This window comes from Psammomys obesus, unplaced genomic scaffold, assembly GCF_907164565.1.
Source record: "Psammomys obesus unplaced genomic scaffold, mPsaObe1.curated_primary_1811, whole genome shotgun sequence".
NCBI classification, from domain to species: Eukaryota; Metazoa; Chordata; class Mammalia; order Rodentia; family Muridae; genus Psammomys; species Psammomys obesus.
Window position 1 is genome coordinate 3,539,798 of NW_026596433.1, and position 20,300 is coordinate 3,560,097.

Below are 20,300 nucleotides of genomic sequence, written 5' to 3' on the forward strand. Positions count from 1 at the left end.
AAATTCTCTATTTAGCTCTATACCCCAGCTATACCACTCCTAGGCATATATCCAAAATATACTCAAGTACACAATAAGGACATTTGCTCAACCATTTTCATAGCAGTTTTATTCACAATAGGCAGAATCTGGAAACAACCCAGATGTCCCTCAACTGAGGAATGGATACAGAAATTGTGATACATTTACACAATGGAATACTACTCAGCAATTAAAAACAAGAAAATCATGAATTTGCGGGTAAATGGTGGGAACTAAAACAAAATATCCTGAGTGAGGTATCCTAGAAGCAGAAAGACTCATGGTATATACTCACTTATAAGTGGATATTAGACATAGAATATAGGATAAACATACTAAAATCTGTACACCTATAGAAGCTAAGAAGAAGGACCCTGGATAAGATGATCAACCCTCATTCAAAAAGGCAAGCAGGATGGACATCGGAAGAGGGAGAAAATAGGACAGGAGCCTATCACAGAGTATCTCTGAAAGACTCTACCCAGTAGGGTATCAAAGCAGATGCTGAGACTCAGCCAAACTTTGGGCAGAGTGCAGGGAATCTTATGAAAGAAGGGGGAGATGAAAGACCTGGAGAGGACAGGAGCTCTACAAGAAGAGCAACAGAAGCAAATAATCTGGGCCCTGGGGTATTTTCTGAGATTCATACTCCAACCAAGGACCATGCATGGAGATAACCTAGAACACCTGCTCAGATGTAGCCCATGGCAGCTCAGTGTCCAAGTGGGTATCCTAGTAAAGGGAACAGGGACTGTCTCTGACATGAACTCAGTGGCTTTGATCATCACCTTCTCCTGAGGTGGGAGCAGCCTTACCAGGCCACAGAGAAAGAAAATGCAGCCAGTCCTGATGAGACCTAATAGTCTAGGGTCAGAGGGAAGGGAAGGAGGACCTCCTCTATCAGTGGACTTGGGGAGGGACATGGGAGGAGATGAAGGAGGGAGGTAGAGATTGGGAGCAAACGAGGAAGGGGGCTACAGCTGGGATACGAAATGAATAAACTGTAATAAACAAAAAATAAATAATTTTTTTAAAAAGGCTTTGAATTCAACTCAGCAGACCTCTTTTTTTTTTCCTATAAACTAGGAAAGCATGACTTCTAGACCACCATAGTGGGTACAATCCAAATGTTTCAAGGGCTACCCTCAAGAGACTCAGGATTCAACTTCAGTCAGGTTTCATGAGGGCTTATATCACTGTTAGGCAATACTTTCATAGTTGACTTAAATTACGGAAACGTGAATGTGATTAAGCTTACTAAAAATCCACATGCAGTGGGGTACCCTGCACTTATGAAGATATGAACTTGACCAAACGCATCTTGGGGGCTCTACCAATTCCATCAAGAAGTATTTACTGAACTGAATACCTAAACTTTCTATACTATAAGCTATAACTCAGTGGTAGATTACATGATTAGCATGTGCAAAACCCTGAATTCAATAAACCCCAGTACCCTCCCCTCAAATTAAACAACAGAAAAAAAAAAAACAGTATAAACGCATGCACACAATTACTGCTCTAAAATTCCTTACAACTGTGTACAGGAAACAAATTTGTAACATTAATTAATGAGAAAACAATTTTGATGTCAAATGTGGACAGAGGACACGCAACAAGTGAACTAAGCACATTATGTATACATTCAAAATCTAAGCATCTATATAGTTAAAAACGTATCAAAAAACAGCATTAGGTTGACATTTTCCTTTTAATTTGTTTCGTCTTTATTTTTTATTTTCACGTATACATGTGTTTTGCCAGCATATCTGCGCAGCATGTATAAGCAGGCCAGAAGAGGACCCTGGGTCCTCCTGGGACTGGAATTGCAGCTGGGGAAGAGCAGCCATGTGGGTGCTGGGGGTTGAACTCAGGCCCTCTAGAAGATTAACCAGTGCTGCTCTTAACCACTGAGCCATTTCTCCAGCCCAGAATGGCATTTTTCAATGCCTGCAAATTGCTGATGCTACTATAATATTTACAGAAACAACAGGGGACAGTTTAATTGAAAAGGTGAGGAGGATGGGGGAGCTCATTTAAGAGATGGTAGAAAATTAAATTTTAAATAAAAGACAAAACTCTGAGGTGTAGGGAAAGTATGAATCAGCAATGTGGGGCTGTACCCTTAGAGGCACATAAAATTGTGTGAAAACATGCAGCATTCTCAGGAGGCTCACATGATAACCCACAGCCCTTTTCAGAACACTTTTACCATGCTAAGAGCACTTGGGGACCTGGACCCCAGAAAGCAGGGGCTGCAGAGCGTCCAGAGGTGAATGACGGAAATGACAAAAGTGGTCAGAGAGGAGTCCTCCGGAACACTAAAGGAAACAGTGGAGATAAAAAGAGGCTAGGGAGGAGCTGGGGCTCAGCAATGGCCCGCAAGGTCAGGCAGGAGCAGACAAGAGAAGGCAGCTTCTTTTCCATTAAAATGGGACAGGGGATGAGATTAGATTTCAAGGACAGGGATTTATACCAGATACAAAAAGAGCTTCCTGGCTAGGATGATTGCAAGACTCCGGGATAAATTACCAACAAGCTTTTGAGACATCCTTTATTAAAAAGTTGTAAAAATGCCATAATGACTGCTGTCATAAAGTGTTCCCCCGGTGTCCTTTCTTAGCCTACAAAATCAGCAAGGGACCGTGTTTACTATAAATAGAAGCTCATTAGAAAATATGTAATGCTATGGAGGGCTGAAGCACAGCCGGGGTCTCCAATGGAGCTGTAACTCCAAAGCTCATCAGAAAGCTATCCATTATACAAACGCATTTGCTACGTGTGGTTAAGACCAGGAAAGTGGCTGTCACAGTTAAAAAAACAAACAAACAAACATGCAGTCACTGTAGATGAGAGATGCAAAAGCCATCAAAACATGGGCAAATAGAGAGCCCTGACCCAAGAGGGGCTCAATTCCTCAACACCCCCCACCATTTTTCCTCCCATCTATCTTTTGGACCCTAGCCAGAACCTATGCTTTCATGATACTTCCAGCTTTCATATTCTTTCTCAAAAGTCCCCTGTCCTGCCATGAGGCTGCTTACAGCCATGGGCAGCCCTTTAAGAGGACAACTCAAGCAGAATTTTTTTTTTCCTTCTCTCTATATTCTCCTCATCTGAGCAGCTGCTGAGATTTAAAGTTTGCCTATCCTGTGGTGTTTTTCTTTCAAACGCTAATAAAATTGTCCTTGGGCTTCAAAAAAAAAAAAAAAAAAAATCAAAAGGATAAAATCAGAATTTCATTGCAATACATGCTTAGCTTCCCTTACAGAAAGACCCAGAGGCTGCTGGGAAGTGCATCCTGACTCGCTCCTGCAAGCTCAGCGGTAAAGACTTGTCTTCCAGCCTGTGACACTCTTGGAAGCTGTGGAAGGTTTAGGAGGCGGGCCCTGGACGGTTACTGGCAGCAAGGTCTTGAAGAGGTCACTGGGGCCTACAAACTTGACTTTGTTAGGTGAGTCCCATGTGGTGAGGGGCCCAACCCTACCATGCACTTCTTCCATGGTGGACTCCGCCACCATAGGCCCCAAGCAACAGGCTTGGGAAATGAAAGAGATGAAAGGAGGAAGAGAGGGGATGGGGTGATGACCACAGTCAGAAATAGCATAATGGAGAATGGATTCTGCTGGCTGGACCTCGGGATAAGGGAAAGAAAGAGATCCAGTCAGTGCTTTTCACCACCATCTCCCTTTGCAGATGAGACCCACAGAAGTTGACAAAAATGAGTGCCAGGCCACAGTCCATGGCAGAACCACAACTAAACTGCGTATCTATTATCACTTGAAGTCACAAACTTATAAATTGCCTGGGTACCTGAAGTTTAAGCTGGCTGTTTTAAAAAAGTACAAAGTTCCCACCACATTAACTTCATAAATGTTAGCAAATTAAACTACCAGGACCCCACACATGCTCAGGCATGGTTTATTTGACAGTGTAACGCCACATGGAAGCAGAGGTTCTCGTCTCTAGAAAGATAAAGTGAAGAAAGGTGCTGGCTATTGGGTAGGTACTACATCCCAAGAGCTTAAGGTTTCTTTAAAATTCTTCACTCAAATGAAACACACACATACACACACACACACACACACACACAAAGGAAGTAAGATGCCCAAGAGCAATGCAGATAACAAGGTCTAGATGTTCTGCCTGATGCTAACTAAATCCCCTGGCTCCCAGCTTTACATGTTCTGCCCAGCAAGAAGCAGAGTTCATAAAAAATGAAGCAGAGGGAAAAAAAATCAATTCCCCAGCATTCCCCCCTAAACATGGTCTTAAAAGATTCTGTGCCCTTTGGCATCTCCCTGCATTGGCTAAAGCCTCCTTCTGTCTCCCAGGCTTGCATGCCTGACCTCAGCTCTGGTGAACAGATGGCCCTGTTTGACCCAGACTCCCCTGGCTTACCCTTTCTGACTCTGCAAAATTATCAACAGCATCCCTTCACACTTTCACAAGCGTCCCACTGTAGATCAACATCTCATGCCCCTCCCACACATGCTGCACCTCCAGATTGCCTCCACTCAGCAACCAGATGGATGCCATGGCTTAAATGCATCCTTGGAGTTGACATGTCACAAACTTAATTCCAAGTGCAACAGCCTATTAGGATGGGATCTAACTGTTGGAACTGCAGTGTGAAAATTTCACACAAGGATGATATTTAGGCAGAACAGAGGTCGGTGAATTAGATGCCACACTAGGCCGGCCTCGAAGATGATGCTAAGATTACCAATCAGTTTGCTCTAAATGCTCCTGGTCATGCAACACACACACTATAAACGTTGAGAGGACACTGTTTAGGGAGAGGGCAGGAACCAGTGTGATGGGGAACAAGACAAGGGGTAGGTATAACCAGGAGTGAAGTGCATGCACGAAGGTGTCACAGTGGAGCCTGTTTGTGTGGTGGTTAATTTATGTCTGTCTGTCTGTTTTGTCAACTTGGCACAAGCTAGAGTCGTCTGGGAAGAGGGAATGTCAACTGAGAAAATCCATTAGCTTGGCCGAGTGGGGAGGGGCACTTCCTCTCTTAATGATCGATGTGGGAAGAGTCAGCCCACTGTGGGTGGTGCCAGCTCATGATGGCTAGTCTGCTCTGATAATGAACTCGACTGCCCTGGAAGGCTGGTGAGGCACACTTATGAGCATATCTGAAAGTGTTCCCAGACACAAGTAACTATGTAGAAGACCTGCCAGGACCAGGAGCAGCTCCATTCCACAGGCTGAGGCCCTCCACGGAGTGAGTACTAGCTCCGAGCTGCTGGAACGGGGGCTGTGCTGCCCAACCGCGGTCTTCCTCACAGGACAGACAGGAGGCATGAGCCAGAATCAATCCTTTCTCTTACTGCTTGTATCAGGCTTTTTGTCAGATTGACAAATCACCTCAATAGAGGCTCCAAACATGGAGAATCAATGTTTCGGATGCCATGTCAATTTATGTGCGAGTAGGGGGAGGGGTGATTATGTTTCTTTTGGTTTGGTTGTGTGTGTGTTGTGAGAGAGAGAGCATGCATGCAAGAGAAAAGGGGGGAGGTGTGTATATTCCTACCTGGGAATTCCTATCTGGCAGGCACACATAAGCCATGGAACAAGAGTTTAGGTCAGAGAACATCAGGTTCCTTGAAACAGGTAACACGATGTGCCCCCACTGACTAACTTCCATTCCAGCAACATCAGTCCACACGATATTAACACCTTTTGTATCTTCCAATATCCTGGACTTGTTTTATAAGAACAGATAACAAAGAGGGTGCTGATACTAGCAAAATAAAAGTAATTACGGCTGCCAAAAATATTTAGCCTCACAGACTGGAGATCCTGAACTGTGTGTTGCTGTGGGGGAAGTAGGAAAATGGGAAATTCGGGCAGTCAGTCAACACAGGCCACACTTAAAACACGAGTTTATTAAAACAGGAATAGAGCAGCTTACTGTCACTTTCGACTGGCTGAGGAAATGAAAATGTAATGCTTAGAATGTAATTTTATCATACATGTTAATGTTCAGTGAATACATATAGAAAAACTATGTGCTTATAGCTTAAAAAGGAAATCTGTAGCCAGCTTGATAGGGCATGCCTGTCATCAGAGCTGGGATTACAAACTGAAGCAGGAGAATGCAAGAGCAAATGGGGAGTCTGAGGCCAGCAGAATCTAGCTAAAAACAAACAAACACACAAAAATGCAAAATATGCAGGACTGTTTTTAGTGCTATAAGAATTAAAACTCCTTATAAGATATCTAAAGTTCAGCTCTCAATGGTTAGTGCTCAAACATTCTTCCACGAAGCTTCCCTATGGCCCTGGGGTACATCGCCTGTGACAGTCAACACTGTGTCAAGTTGACAGAGACTCTAGAACAGCTAGAAGAAAGATCTCTATAAGAAATCAAGATTAGGTTTAGCCCCCAGGCTTGCCTTTAGAAGATTATCTACATGTTAACTGAGGTGGGAAAGCCCACCCGGAATGGATAATCATAAAGGGTGGCAGTGTGTGGCAGTATTCCATGGGCCAGGGTCCCAGACTGCACAAACATCCTTCTCTCTGTCCCCTGCATGCCGATGCTGTGACCAGATGCCTCAGGCTTCCTGTTTCCACGCCGTCCCAGCCATTATGGATGTACCGTCCCAGCCATTATGGATGTACCCTTAGACTGTACGCCGATGTAGGCCTTTCCTTTCTTAAACTGCCATGTCTGGCCTTTTGTCACAGTAACAAGCCAAGTAGCTAATCCACCACACAAATTAAACTGGATAGGAACTGAGTGTGGCGGCTCACTCCTACAATCCTAGCACTCAGGAGTCTGAAGAAAGGAGTCTGAAGCGCAAGTTCAAGGCCAGCTTGGGGTACAGAGCAAGACCTGCCTGCATCATACAGAGGCTCGTGCAATCATAGCACAGGGTTGTGGGATCGTCAGGCTGGATTTAAGGCCCTGTGATGGCTGCTCTTGGTTGTCAATTTTGCCTACACCTGGAATGAACTACAGTCTAGAAATGGAGGGCACAACTGTGAGAGATTGATTGATTGATTGATTGATTTGCTTGGCTTAAAGAGGGTGAATCCACTTTTAGTCTGGACCTTTGAGGTAGGAAGACACATATCTTTGATCTGGACCTTGAAGCAGGAAGACACACCTTTAATCTGGACCCCGTCTTCTGCTGGAAGTTTATATAAGGACATAGAAGAAGGAAGCTTTTCCTCTTTGCCTGTTTGCCCTCACCTTGCTGTGCATTCACTCCTTCGCTGACATTTGAGCCTACTTCTTTGGGATCCCAACATACACAGAAGGCCAGATGAGACGTCTAGTCTTGTGGACTAAGCAACTGCTAAACTCTTAGATTTCCTGTTCACAGACAGCCATTACTAGATTAGCTGGACTGCAGCCTGCAAAGTCATTTCAAGAAATTAAATATATGTGAACTGACTGAATATAAATTCAATAAATTGAATAAATTTAAGTATAAATTCAATAAATTGAATATATATACATAGATACTTAGATATATAGATACACAGATGTATAGATATATAGATATGGGAGGAGAGGGGAGAAGCGAGACGACAAAGATATGAAATACTTTGCAGCAAACTTTTTCTGTATTACCTTCACTGGGTAGAGACCATACACTACACTGAATATAATGAAACCATTCCTGTTCATCCATTCCTGAATGATAAATTATGAATGGTGAAAATGCAGTAATTCAAAAAAACAAATAAACAAATGGGGCTGGAGAGATAGCTCAGAGGTTGGACACTGCTGCTCTTCCAGAGGTCCCACATTCAATTCCCAGCACCCACATGGCAGCTCATAACTGTCTGGAATTCCAGTTCCTGGGGATCCGACACCCTCACAGACAAACATGCAGGCAGGACACCAATGTACATAATAATAAATAAATAAATTATTAAAACAAACGAACAAATAAACTTTAGGGGCCAGAGAGATGTCTCAGCAGTGAAGAGCACCAGCTGCTCTTCCCGAAGACCCAGGTTCAATTCCCAGTGCCCACGTCAGGTGGCTAACAGCTGAGGGCACTCATATCCATGCTGCATATCCACACACACACAAACACATATGCATAAATAAAACTCTAAAATACATGGATCTTTTAAAAAAAAAACTGCAAGAATGTATTTCCTTAGGCTAACAGGGACATCCTCAAATTCGGCACCCTTGCTTTTCTGCTCTACATTTGATGTGACTTAAAACCTCATTTTCACCTACTCCTATTGCTCACTTTTCCGAGATGCAAATAATCTACTTAACTGCAACTGTCAGCCATCTGAAATGACACCTCCACTCCCTTCCCAGATACCCCTAAGAGCCCACTCACACATCTAGCTTTAAAATGGCTGTGTTTACAGCAACCCATATGCCATCTTTCACGAAGCAACTGTTACCCACCCTCATGACTAGGCACTGGCAGGCACACATCCTGGAAAGGATTGGGGGCCCACGAAGAAGGGTGTCGGCCTCAGGGGAAGTCTTACTGGCATAGCTATCCTGAGCACAATATTTTTACCCCACTTATACCCCACTGTACTACGCTGTTTTATAAGGGAGGCATGCCCGCTGAGTTCCTGGTCCTACCTACTTGCTACTGGCCCTATTCCGGTTGCAAGCACACCTCACCCTACCATGCTGCTGTGTAGCTGAGGCTTGCCTGCTGCCCGAGCTCCTCACTCTGCCCTGCGCTGTGAGTACCACCTATGGTAAGTACGTCTCACGAGGCAATGTGCACCGGGTTGCTGTACAGTGACGGACCCTTATCACGAATCCTGCCACAGAGTGAATTACGATGCTCTCTGCCCTTTGACCTTACATAAAAAGTTTTTCCACATGCTCTTAAGGATTTGCTTAGGCCATATTAAGTAACAGACTGGAGGGACACTGCGGGGATAAGTAAATGGAGTGTGCGGCTACACTGGGGAAAAGCCATTGTTCCTCCTGGTAGAGGAGAGTCACAGAAGAAAGGCTTTCGATAAAACGCAGGGAAAAAATCATGGGGGCGGTGGCAGGGTGGGCGGGGACAGAGGTAAGAACTGATGGACTGCCCGGTCCTGTGCCTTTTCACATCTCTGATTTGACTTCTGGGGTCATTAACTAATTATGGGGCCAAAAGACAGACAGACAGAGAGACAGACAGAGACAGAGACACAGAGAGAGATAGGCAAAGAGACAGAGACAGACAGACAGAGAGACAGAGAGAGCAATTTGGGAAAGTGACCAGGAAAAGCAACTCAAGAAAAGCAAGAATGCTCCTCCGTCCCTTCTCTTTCACTGTTTTCCCTGTGGCCTCAGCCCAACCCCTCCAGCCAGCCACCTGCATGAAGCAACCACCTGCATTGAGCAAACTGCGCTGCGCAGGAGGACAGAAGACAGAACAGTAAACGAACTATAGTGTTTCCACTCCCGCTCCCGGAGAGGTAGAAGCCTGGCATGGAAACCGCCACTAAAGAATGGATCTCTGTGGGTCCCCCAAGAACCGTGGGAATCTCTGGCCAGGGTCCCTTTCTCCTCTCTTCACTCCTCCTTTCACCTCCCCATCTTTCCTCCCCCTTCCCTCCTTTAGTCACCCAAAGGAGAATTTTTTTGTAAAGCAGCCAGGGGCGACAGGATAATATGTACTATGATGTCTCAGTAAAGGTCAAGCTGCATGTTCAGTCGTGGTCCCAGAGGGTTATAACAGAGCTGAAAGGTTTTCCTCCTGTCTAATGACCCTGAAGCTGTCATAAAACCCTAGTGCACAGATTACTCATGCAGCAAGTGTAAAAAGCTGTGACACTGCCAGTCCTGTTTAAAAACATACTATTACATGTAGCATGCACTACGTGACAGTGACAACAAACGACTTCCTGGTTGATGTGTTTGGCTTCTGTACACGGGCATCTGCACGTGCGCACACACCCATGTACACATCCACCATGTTTTTTTTACTGCATCAAACGCTCTGAATGCCTGACCTATCCGCCTATGATGTGCCCAATGACAAAATGCACACTGATGTACTTCTTAGAAACTACTTCTCGTTGTAACGGACAAGACTGTAAACGGGGAAAATAAAGAAACCCCAGGGACTGAGAGAGAACGGACATTCTTCAGACTGTTTTCCCCAAGTGTGACAGCAAATACCTGATTCATGTCCCCATTTGGGCAGCTCCACATCCACACACTGCCACCCTTTATGATTATCCTTTTATGATTCTTCTTAGTCTAGTCGGGTTCTTGTCAACCCAAATGGAACATTAACACTTAATTGTATAATAATACATCCACTTACACAGGCTTTACAAAACACTTGTATCTTAATTCTTGCACTTATTACAAAACAACCTATCAACATGATAAGCAAGTATCATCCTCAGTTTACACATCGTGGGGAAACTGCACCCAAACAAGAAGTTTGCACACATAAGACACGGAGAGAATATCCCACTAAGTCTCTAGAGAGCAGCTGGCATCCATTTCCCTTGACTCTTCCACACATACTGTCAAGTCCCCTTTGAGTGGGTCCTACCAGCCAGGCTATAAAGGATTCTGAAAATCAAAGATGACCCTGTCCTGGCAGATTCTGGGCAGGAGAGCGGACAGTCACTGCTTCCCACTGTATGCCCACAAGCTGCGCTCACCGGGCCCCAGTGGATAGTTCCGAGTGAAGGGCCCCAAATAAACATAGTTGTCACAAAGAAAACAGAAAGACATGTGTTTGCGCAATAGGGACTTGTGTGGTCGGGTCAATAAGGATGGGAAATGAAGTAACCCAGGGAGGAAAGGGGCAAGAGTAATCAGAATGTATTATACACATGTGCAAAAATCTCAAAGAAGAAAATCAACTACGTTTTTTTAATGAGCATAACTCTGCCTACTGAACCGTCACTGCATGGCCTCCCTGAGCCTGCCTGAGGCAGGTCTCTAAAGGTACTGGGCCTTCCTTCATGCGAAGAAATGAAGCCGGGTTGGCTGCAGTGCGGGAACCAGCGTAAACAGCTTGTAGCCTCGGAGATATACTGTTTCCTTGTTCATTTTCCTCAGAACCGAGTTTTATTTGTACCTTGCCCCCACATATACACACGCACACACTTTTCCACAATAAAACACTCAACAGGTAGCAAGCATGTGGAGAAGAGAACTGCTGCTATCTGTGGCTGGGAAAAGCTTTCCCCAGTGAGAGAGAGAAAAAAAAAAGACCCAAGGAAAATGTGTCCCACGTGGTATGGCAGGGGAAGGAAGCATTTGGGGTTACACAGAACTAAGGTGGAACCCCAGCTCTACCACTGACCAGCCCGGAGAATTCAGACCAATTATTAGAAATGCTCTAGCTTCCTACATCTATACATGAGGGTACTGTTAGCAAATGCCTTTCTATAGGAGACTGTGAGAAGATACAGAAAGGCTGCCAAGTATTATTCACTAGGCAACCTCAACCTGCAAATTAATGTCTGTGAAATGCTTCCATTTCTATTAATTCCTTATTCTGGAAGTTAATAAGGATTACCTTCCAGATATTCTTATTATGGGGTGGAGCATGTTTACAGTTGTCACTCCTCGGCTTAGGAATACAAAGACTGGAAGCTTCAATCATTCTCTACACGCCATTTTCCGCCACTAAATATCTGACTGTCAGCCCATTTGACTTTCAACTTTTAAAACAGAAGGAAAACTGCTCTAGTCATTTTAAGGAGAATGGAACATGGTGATTCAGGAGTGGCACACTTGTGTGTACATCTCTGCTGTGTCTACTACACACAAATCATTTGATGAAGCCATGCTGAGCTCCAACATGAAAGGATTCCACAGACAAAGTGAATGAGCTAGCAACTCAGCAAGTACCGATGTAAAAAGCCCAAATCCATAAGTACATACATACAGAAGTCTACAAAATGATCTAGAATTATATATGTGTGTGTATACAAACACTTATTAGTATGTACTTTTCTAAAGTTGAAATATTTAAACAAAACTGTTATTAAATAACTGATTTTGAAATTTACATTTTTCAGTTTTCAAATAATATACTCTGTCCCCACAGAGATGTCATTAATCGCAAGGTGAGTGTGAGCTGAAAGTGATCCACTTTTTAAATGATCAAAAGAGCCCAGGGCTACAGGTATGAGGACTAGCTCAGTGGTGGGGCACTCTCTTAGCAGATGTGAGGCCCTGGCTTCAACCTACACCTCAACAAAGATGGAAGGGCACATCCCACCCTCGCCATCAAGTTTTAGGATGAAGCCTGTATGAGTCGCCGAGTAGATGTCAAGGAATAAATAAAATACAAGGTCAATATCTACAACAAATGTCCATGTGGGTTGGGGGGGTGGATCTTTTTCTATTTCAGTTGGGCCATTATGAAACATCCTGATGCAAATAACCTCATTAAATACTGTTCTCAGATGTAGCAAGGGTTACTATAGATTCTCACTCCCATCTACTCAGAGGCATCAGATCCCATGACAGTATTCATACTGACCTTTCCACACACCGGAGTTGTGTGCCTGGGCCATGCTCAGTTAATCAGTGACTGCTAACCACAACCCATGGACACAGGCATGATCCATTTTATTACCCTCCTTGGTGCTTCCGAGTTACGGTGGCTTACCTGCCCACTCCTGTGGATTTTACCATCCCCCTGCCTCCCAGCACAGCCCCACCTGAATGTTCCCAACAAAACATGCACTGGTGTTGCCTTTGAACTAGCACACAAGAGATCACAGCACAGAACTATGTTAGAAAGCGCTCCACAGACACCTGCTGGCTCCCAGGACGCCAAACACAGTCTAGGGGCAGCCTTGGCACCTTCCACCTAGAGCAAGCAATTGTGTTGCTTTCACCAAGACCCTCCCTTCGATCCCCTCCCTGCTGGCTTTGTCATGTATTACAACAGACAACATATGTCCACCAGTCACAGAGGAGTGCAGTCTCCTGATGTCTTCTTCCTTCTAACAAAACTTTCTACTTGGCACATTGTCACATAAGCACCAATCTTCTCATGAAATTCCTGCCCTGGCTAATGAAATTGTACCAGGCCATCTGGCCAGTTGAAGGGGTAGAGTGCGCCTGAAAAACATCTCAAGGGTGTCCCGTGGCAGAAATAAAGACACAAATGGGCTGGGTGCACCGTGGCGAGTCCCTCTGGGCAACCAGAACTGATTGGATTGGCAGTAGGGCAACAAGTCAGTCACTCAAAGGGCTGACTTCTGCAGTGGGTGCTTGGGCACTGCCACAAAACACCGCAGGCTAAGATTTGGGAAGATGCTTCTTTCTCATGCTTCTCCACTTGGCTCGTAGTCACCCATCTTCTCCATATGTCCTCACAACGGTCTTTCCTCTGTGTCTCTACGTGCCGTGATCTCTTCCAGTAAGGACACATGTACTCCCATTTTCCCAACCCCCCTCCACCACCACTGTAAGGTCCTACCCCTACACAGCCACCTTCTGAGGTACCCGGAGTTCGTCCTTCCCCACACAGAGCCTTGTTCTAAGGTACTCGGAGTTAGCACTTCTGCAAGAGGAACTTTGGGTGACACAACCGCCATCCTGTAGAGAGCACACGGAAGCCAAGTACGACCATGTCCACAGCAATGAAGAACTGAGAGTGCACCTGGCATCTCTGGAGAAACAGAAATGTGACCTGTGCCCCCGGATGTAGACCATCCTCCTTTTTCACAGTCTCAGTCCTTGATCTCCAACTCTAACCCTCTACCTGTTCTCAAGCCTTACTGAGCATCCCTGCCCAGTGATTCATCTTTCCAGTGCCAAGTCCAGTGCACTTATTATTGGTCCCATCCATCCCTCTGGCTGTGTCCGTCTGTGGCCTTTAAATGCTCTCACAACTGAAGTCTGCTCTTAGGGCACCCTCCCCATGGCTTGCTCATTTCACATTCACTTTCTGTCAGTGCTCCTAAGAGGCAAGCCTCCTCTTGCTCTAAGCCAAGGTTTTTAGAATGCTCCTCCCTTCTTAACCCTTCCCCTGCCCAGCCCTCACTCACACCATTATCACTTCTCAGTTCAAACACCTCTTCCTTGAGGAAGCTTTTGAGGACCTCTCACGTAAGCATGGTTACTTTCACTCTGAGCTCAAGAGCCTTCTCCTACCCCCTCTTGCTAGCTCTCTGGCATTGAACTTTCTATGCTTATTATATCCCTGCGCTGCTGTAATGCTCTTAATCTCTCCCAAGAGATTGACCACACACTCTGACATTCGTGAGCAGAATCTGTATCTGGCTTCCCCATCACCATCTATCCAACAATTTATTGTACTGTTGTAATCTGACCCTAAACAGCAACACCCAAAAACCCAGCACTTGGAAACCTGGGACTTAAGTTCCTGGCCAGCTTGAGCTACAAACAAATCAAGATCATCTAAAAATAAACAAATAATACATTAATAAATAACACACCCAAATCAGCCAGAAAGCAGAAATTACAGGAAGCAGAAGTTTAACTATCCTGGTAGGTTATAATTCTACAGGAATTAATTAAACATACTTTATTTTCTGCATCATTCATATATATATTCATTAGATCATATGCATTATCTAATGAATATTTAACACTTGTAATCCGACATAAATACACCTTTCAGCCACAGTTCATTTCCCTGCTTGGCTCTGGCCAAAACCCACCCAGAAGTCTCTGCTTGAACTAAAGAATTGGCATGGCTCCTGGTGACCCCAGTGCAACAGAGGGACCCCTTCCCTCTTCGTATTAAAGAGGAAACACTACAATTCCAGGAATAAGATGTGTGTCACACATTGGAAATGTCTGAATCTGCTGATAGCATTGAGCCTGCGTCGGCTGGAAACATGAGGAAGCCACATGGGCACTAACGTAGAACAACACTGGTAAGCTGAAGCACCATTCCACATGTTCTCACTTTCAGCTCTGCACAACATGTGGCAACAGGCTGGTCACACAACTTAGTTGTGTCGGAGCATCTAAGCAGAGAGGATGAACGTCTGGGATTTATTATAGTCGCTCGCCTCAGGAAAGTATCCAAAAGGCCACATTACAACCTCCATGAAGTGTGCATTCCTAATTTCTAATTTTTTTTTTCAAGACAGGGTTTCTCTGTGTATCCCTGGCTGTCCTGGACTCACTTTGTAGACCAGGCTGGCCTTGAACTCACAGAGCTCCGACAGCCTCCGCCTCCCTGAGTGCTGGGGTTACAGGTGTTCACCACTCGCCATGCTCTAACTTCTAACCTTATAAAGCAGTGTGTTCCGGGGAGGCAATTACCTTTCAGGTGCTCACTCTACACACAGGAAGCCTTAGCTGCTTTGAACACATGAAAGCACAGGGTACAAGTCAATGCTAATGTAACCCAGAAAAAAAAATATTTTTTTAATAATGGTGACATCATTTACTTCAATTCAGACTGCATACTTCTACTTGTCTGTTTCTCCCCATCCCGACTCTCTGCAAAGTCCTCAACGATTTTATACAAACTAGTAAGGCTCGAGTTCAACTGAGCTTCTTTGCAAAACATCTGTCATACACCAAAGAAAAACAGGAAGCAAACTAGCAATCACATAAACCAGAAAAATGATACCAACATGATCCAAATACCCAAGAAAAGCAAAAGTTGATTTGGGAAGCTTAGGAGGCAGATACAGGAGCTTTTGCTGCCTAGTATTTCCTTGTCAATGTCTATGTTAGGAAAGAATATTTAAAAACCAATGGGTTTGAGCCTCTCCTTAAGTTCCTCTTTATCAGCAATCAGACATTCATTGCATTCCTCCCAACAGGTAAGGCAACAACAAGGGCACACCTATTCATAGCCAGGAGCCACTCTCTCCAAGTCTAATTAACAGGAAACAAAACCCCTCCAAAGATGCAAATCTACTCCTCCATTAGGGTTGGCAGACCTGACCCCATGTCGCAGAAATGATCAACCCAATCACTGGTTATTGGATTAAAATATTCATGAGCCTGTATGTAGCAACCAAGGTACCAGTAAACTTGGTACTACACAATAAATCTAATAGTTTCATACATGGACCTCCAAATAAGAAAACCTTCCCAAAGGCAGGGTAGGGTAGTATGTAATCCCATACTGGGTAAGCTGAGGCAGGAGCATGAGTCTGAGGCCAGCCTGGGATATATACTGAGTTCCAGGCTAGCCCAGACTACATAAAGAAAAGGAAAGAAAGGAAAGTAGCAATCTAAGGACAATTTTTAATATCTACTTATCGTGATATCATATATGTGAATCAAAAGAAACCTGAAAGCTTAATGGTAAAGCTTCTTTCTAGTAATCCAAACAGTATCAGTGATTAAGATACTTTATATATTTTACATCTTTGATGTAAATTCTTTTTATCATTTATATCATTTGCAGCAATGAGCTGTCTGATCACCACGCGTGAGTTCATGCCGCACACTACCATCCCAGTGGGTAGTTCTTTATTAAATGAAAGCCATCAGTTTAAGGTTCTAACTATAAATATTTGAAAAAGAAAATCTCAGCCAGCTTAATTGTTCTTTAAAATGACTGAGGGCTGAAGAGATGGATCACTGGCTAAGGGCACTGGCTGCGCTTGCAGAGGACTGGGTTCAGTTCCCAGCACCGACATGGTGTCTCACAACAATTCCTAGCTCCAGTTCCAAGGGAGCTTGATGCCTTATTCTGACCTCCATGGGCATCAGGCACATATGTGGTGCATACACACACGTGCAGGCAAAACACTCATACAAATAACATTTTTTTTTCATCTAAAATAGTAAAAATTTTAATAGGCTACAGAAAATCTATTCAGTTGCCAAATATATGGCCAATTATCAAAACTGTGTTTTCTCACAACAACAACAACAAAAATGGAATGGCTGATATCAAAGACTTGGCTTCATTTTATGAAAAATAACAAAGGCACATCGAATCAGGCAAACGTCAAGTGAAGCATAATTCCTGTTCATTTAGAATTTTCATTTACTAAATTAAGTTGTAGTAAAGGTATAAATATTTAATTGCACCTGAAATTATTTCCACCCAAACCAAGAAAAGAATCATTTTGATGGAAGCATTTTATTTCACTCCCTACAAAGCCCAACATACAGCTAGAAGGAATAGTATAGTCCTATGTGACATCCTGTTGCTACAGCAACGAAGCTGCTACCTGTGGCCATGATTTGTTAAAATTCCTCCAACCAGTACATTCTATGCTGTGCATTCATAAAACCAACAGAATGGCTCTAAGCAGCACAAAAATTAAGGCTTGCTTTCTTACCTATGATTCACTCATATGAATATTATATATATATATATATATATATATACATATATATATGTATATATATATATATATATACATATGTACACATACATACACACACAGAGCCATAAAAGGCGTAAGACCATACCAAATTTTCCTGGTAATGAACACCTGATACCTGCTTCCTAAAACACATCCTGTTAGACAATAGAGGCTATAAGAGAAGATCTTAAAAACACAATTGATTATGTCGTATCCAGTCTCACTCTAAGAGAAAAATAAGATCCTGAGGTTTAATCTCCTATCTGCCCAGGCAGGTGTGGCTTCTTGAGCAATGAGCCAATTTGGAAAATAAGCTAAAAATAAAGAAGAGCTGTGGTCCTCACCACCTGTATTCAACCAAATGTCCCTCTACAAGCTACTCACCCTCACTGGGGGGCTCCATGCCTGCACCCGGGGCTGCTGTCCACACTGGGAGCTCTGCAGATCTTTTGCGCCACAATTTGCCACAGTGCCGCCCTGAGCCCTCAGGGCATTTGTGCAGTTGGTCCCTCCTCCGCCACCAGGGCCGGGTTTCCAAGGCCTCTGCTTGATGCCATCCAGAAGTCTGACCAGTAGGATGTTACTGGGAAGCTCGTCAACTCCAGAGCCTACGAGAGTCCTGCACTCCGGACATCTGAGTTCATTCCGGGAACCCACAATCCCCAGCAGACAACGTTTGCAAAATGTATGCTGGCAAGGTAAGACCTTAGCGGAAGCATCCAGGCGTTCTAGACACACGGGGCACTCCAGAAGGTCCAACAAGGCAGACTCATCCATCTTGATCTTCTTTACTGAGCAAACGGCTTTGGAACGTTCATAGTTGTGCACAGCCCTTAAAGTGATTCATGTAACATCCATTTCAGACTTTGCTCTGGAGTTATGGGGAGAGAGGAAAGGAAGGAGAAAAAAAACGAATGTTGTTATCTGGGGGAAAAGTTCACAGTGGAGCCAAGAACCAAAAAGTACACAAAAGTGCTTCCTCGGCATAGTGTAGCTTGGCTTTGGAATGTGGTTTCTGAACTCCAAAGTCAACTATTAAAAACAAACAGGCTTCTTAAACGATTCTGAATAATCCCTGAAGATATCTAGAAGATATCCTCACTGGGCAGGAATAACTAGCAAGCAATAAACAGGACTTATGAAAATGCAATAAAGGACTAATATTAGCTGCCTAATGAAGTCCTCAACTTATTGGAGAACCTAAGCAAAATCGAGTGAAAGTTTCCTCTATCTAAAAATAACACTTTTAAATCCAACAATGTTCCCAATTTTTAAGCCATGTTATCGTTTAAGAAGCCATACTTTGGGTGATCCTTGTGGTAAATGATCCAGTAATAAATGCATGCTTCTTCCCTGTCTGAGAAACAGAACAGCTTGATCTTATCCAACGCCAGCCCCCAAGAACAAACAAACAAAACAAAAACAGAGGGAATATTCTAAAAGACATAACCGAGAATTGCTTGAAAACAGCTAAAACACATCACCCTTTCCGGCATAGTTGGCAAACTCTGAAACAGATTTCTGAACGGCTTGTCCTAATCCCATTCAGAAAAATCTAGCAAAATGATCACCAAGAATTTCGACGATGGAATGCTGGGCCGAAAACTCTGGGTAGAATCTGAAAAACGGGCCGTTCAGGAGGGGGTTGAAAGAGTATGTGACGCCAGTTGGTGGGTCGCTGCCTCCCCCCCACACCACCACCCCAATCAATGTTTAAATGTGGATGCCTAGGAGAGGGGGTGAGAGCGTTTGGAGGCTACATTAACAGCTGCTCCCAGCTAGTCTGTGCTGGGGCGAGCCAGGGTGCGCCCCTCTTCCCACGGTAGGCACAGGTAGTCCCCGACCGCGCAGCGTGGCGCTCGACGCAGACACACCCCGGAGCCAGGTGTCGCCAGCCAGCCGGGAACAGAGAGGACGGTCCTGGGCTGGAGCTGAGGCTGCGGCCGGGTCGTTCCGGGAACAGGAGATTTCTCCCAACTGCCTCCTCTCAGCCTCCCTTTGGGTCAAAAATTGCCCAACACCGATCGTTGGAAGTTTTCAAGGACTTAAAGAAAAATAAAGATGCAGCGTTAAGTTGGCGAAAGTCAGCGCCACTGAGTGCGGCGGGAAGCAGACCAGGGACCCCTCCGGGATGAGCTCAGCAACAGTCCCCGGAGGCTGCCATCCCGGAGGCAGGAGGCACCGGGCTGGGTATTGGGAGAGCGCGGCCGCGAGGCCGGGCAGCTCCGGAGGAGGCGAGTGAGGCCGCCGGGCTCGTTCCCGGCAGGTCCCGGAGACCCAGGGGGAGGTCCGCGCGGGGGGGACCGGCCCGCGCGCACGCCCGGGACCAGGCGACCGCCGGCCACCACCACCCCGCGCCCGGCGTCCTCGCTCGCCGCGCGCCCTACCTCGCGCCTCCGCCGCTCGTCTTTGTTCGCGGCCCTGCGGCGCTGGCAGCTGCGGCCCCGCCGCGCCCGCCGCCCGTGTGGCTCCGCCGCCGCGGTGGCACCGGGAGTCTCCTCGCTGCCGCCCCCTTCGCGCGCGCTCGCACAGCACGCCGCCGCCGCCGCCGCCGCCTCCTACCCGCCCAGCGAGGAGGGCGGGGGAGCACGACGCCTCCGAGGAGGCGGAGGCCGGGCGCCGCGGGAGCCGGGGCCTGGAGGGACGCGCCACAGCGCCACCCGCCGCTCGGGGACCCGCGTGGGAGCCCCGCGGCGGGCGGCGGCCTCGGCGGGGCAGCCGCGAGAGCGAGGCTCGGGGAGCCGCGCCTTCACCCCGGGGACCCTGCCCCGCGAGGAGGGCGGTGGGGGTGGCGCCGGGGGACCAGGAAGAGGCTGCGGCAAGGGCGCCCGGCCGGCCTCGGGCTCCGCCTGTCCGGTGCCTGGAGACCGACTCTTCCCGATAGCCAGGGCCGGAGAGGGAGTGGCCCTGGCGGGAATAGATCGCCCCTTGCTTGGCACGCACACTCCTAGGGTGGATGCAGAAACAGAGAGAGAGAGAGAGAGAGAGAGAGAGAGAGAGAGAGAGAGAGAGAAAGAGAGAGAGAGAGAGAGAAGT

At 45.8% G+C, this 20,300-nt stretch overlaps 1 protein-coding gene across 3 annotated transcripts in view; it reads right to left on the reverse strand.

The window, feature by feature from the left end:
• Sh3rf1 (SH3 domain containing ring finger 1) overlaps positions 1 to 19,853 on the reverse strand; it is a 158,182-nt gene extending 138,329 nt beyond the window's left edge. The window contains exons 1-2 of one of the 3 annotated variants that reach the window (XM_055597891.1): positions 19,652 to 19,853; positions 17,649 to 18,135 (exon numbers count right to left, since the gene is read on the reverse strand). In XM_055597891.1, coding sequence (XP_055453866.1) covers positions 17,649 to 18,041 — 393 coding nt within the window. In that variant the 5' untranslated portion in view covers positions 18,042 to 18,135; positions 19,652 to 19,853. Of the gene's footprint in view, positions 1 to 17,648; positions 18,136 to 19,138; positions 19,266 to 19,651 lie in introns of those variants that run through there. The other 2 variants (XM_055597889.1, XM_055597890.1) reach the window with 2 other exon arrangements.
• Between the last annotated feature and the right edge of the window lie 447 nt (positions 19,854 to 20,300).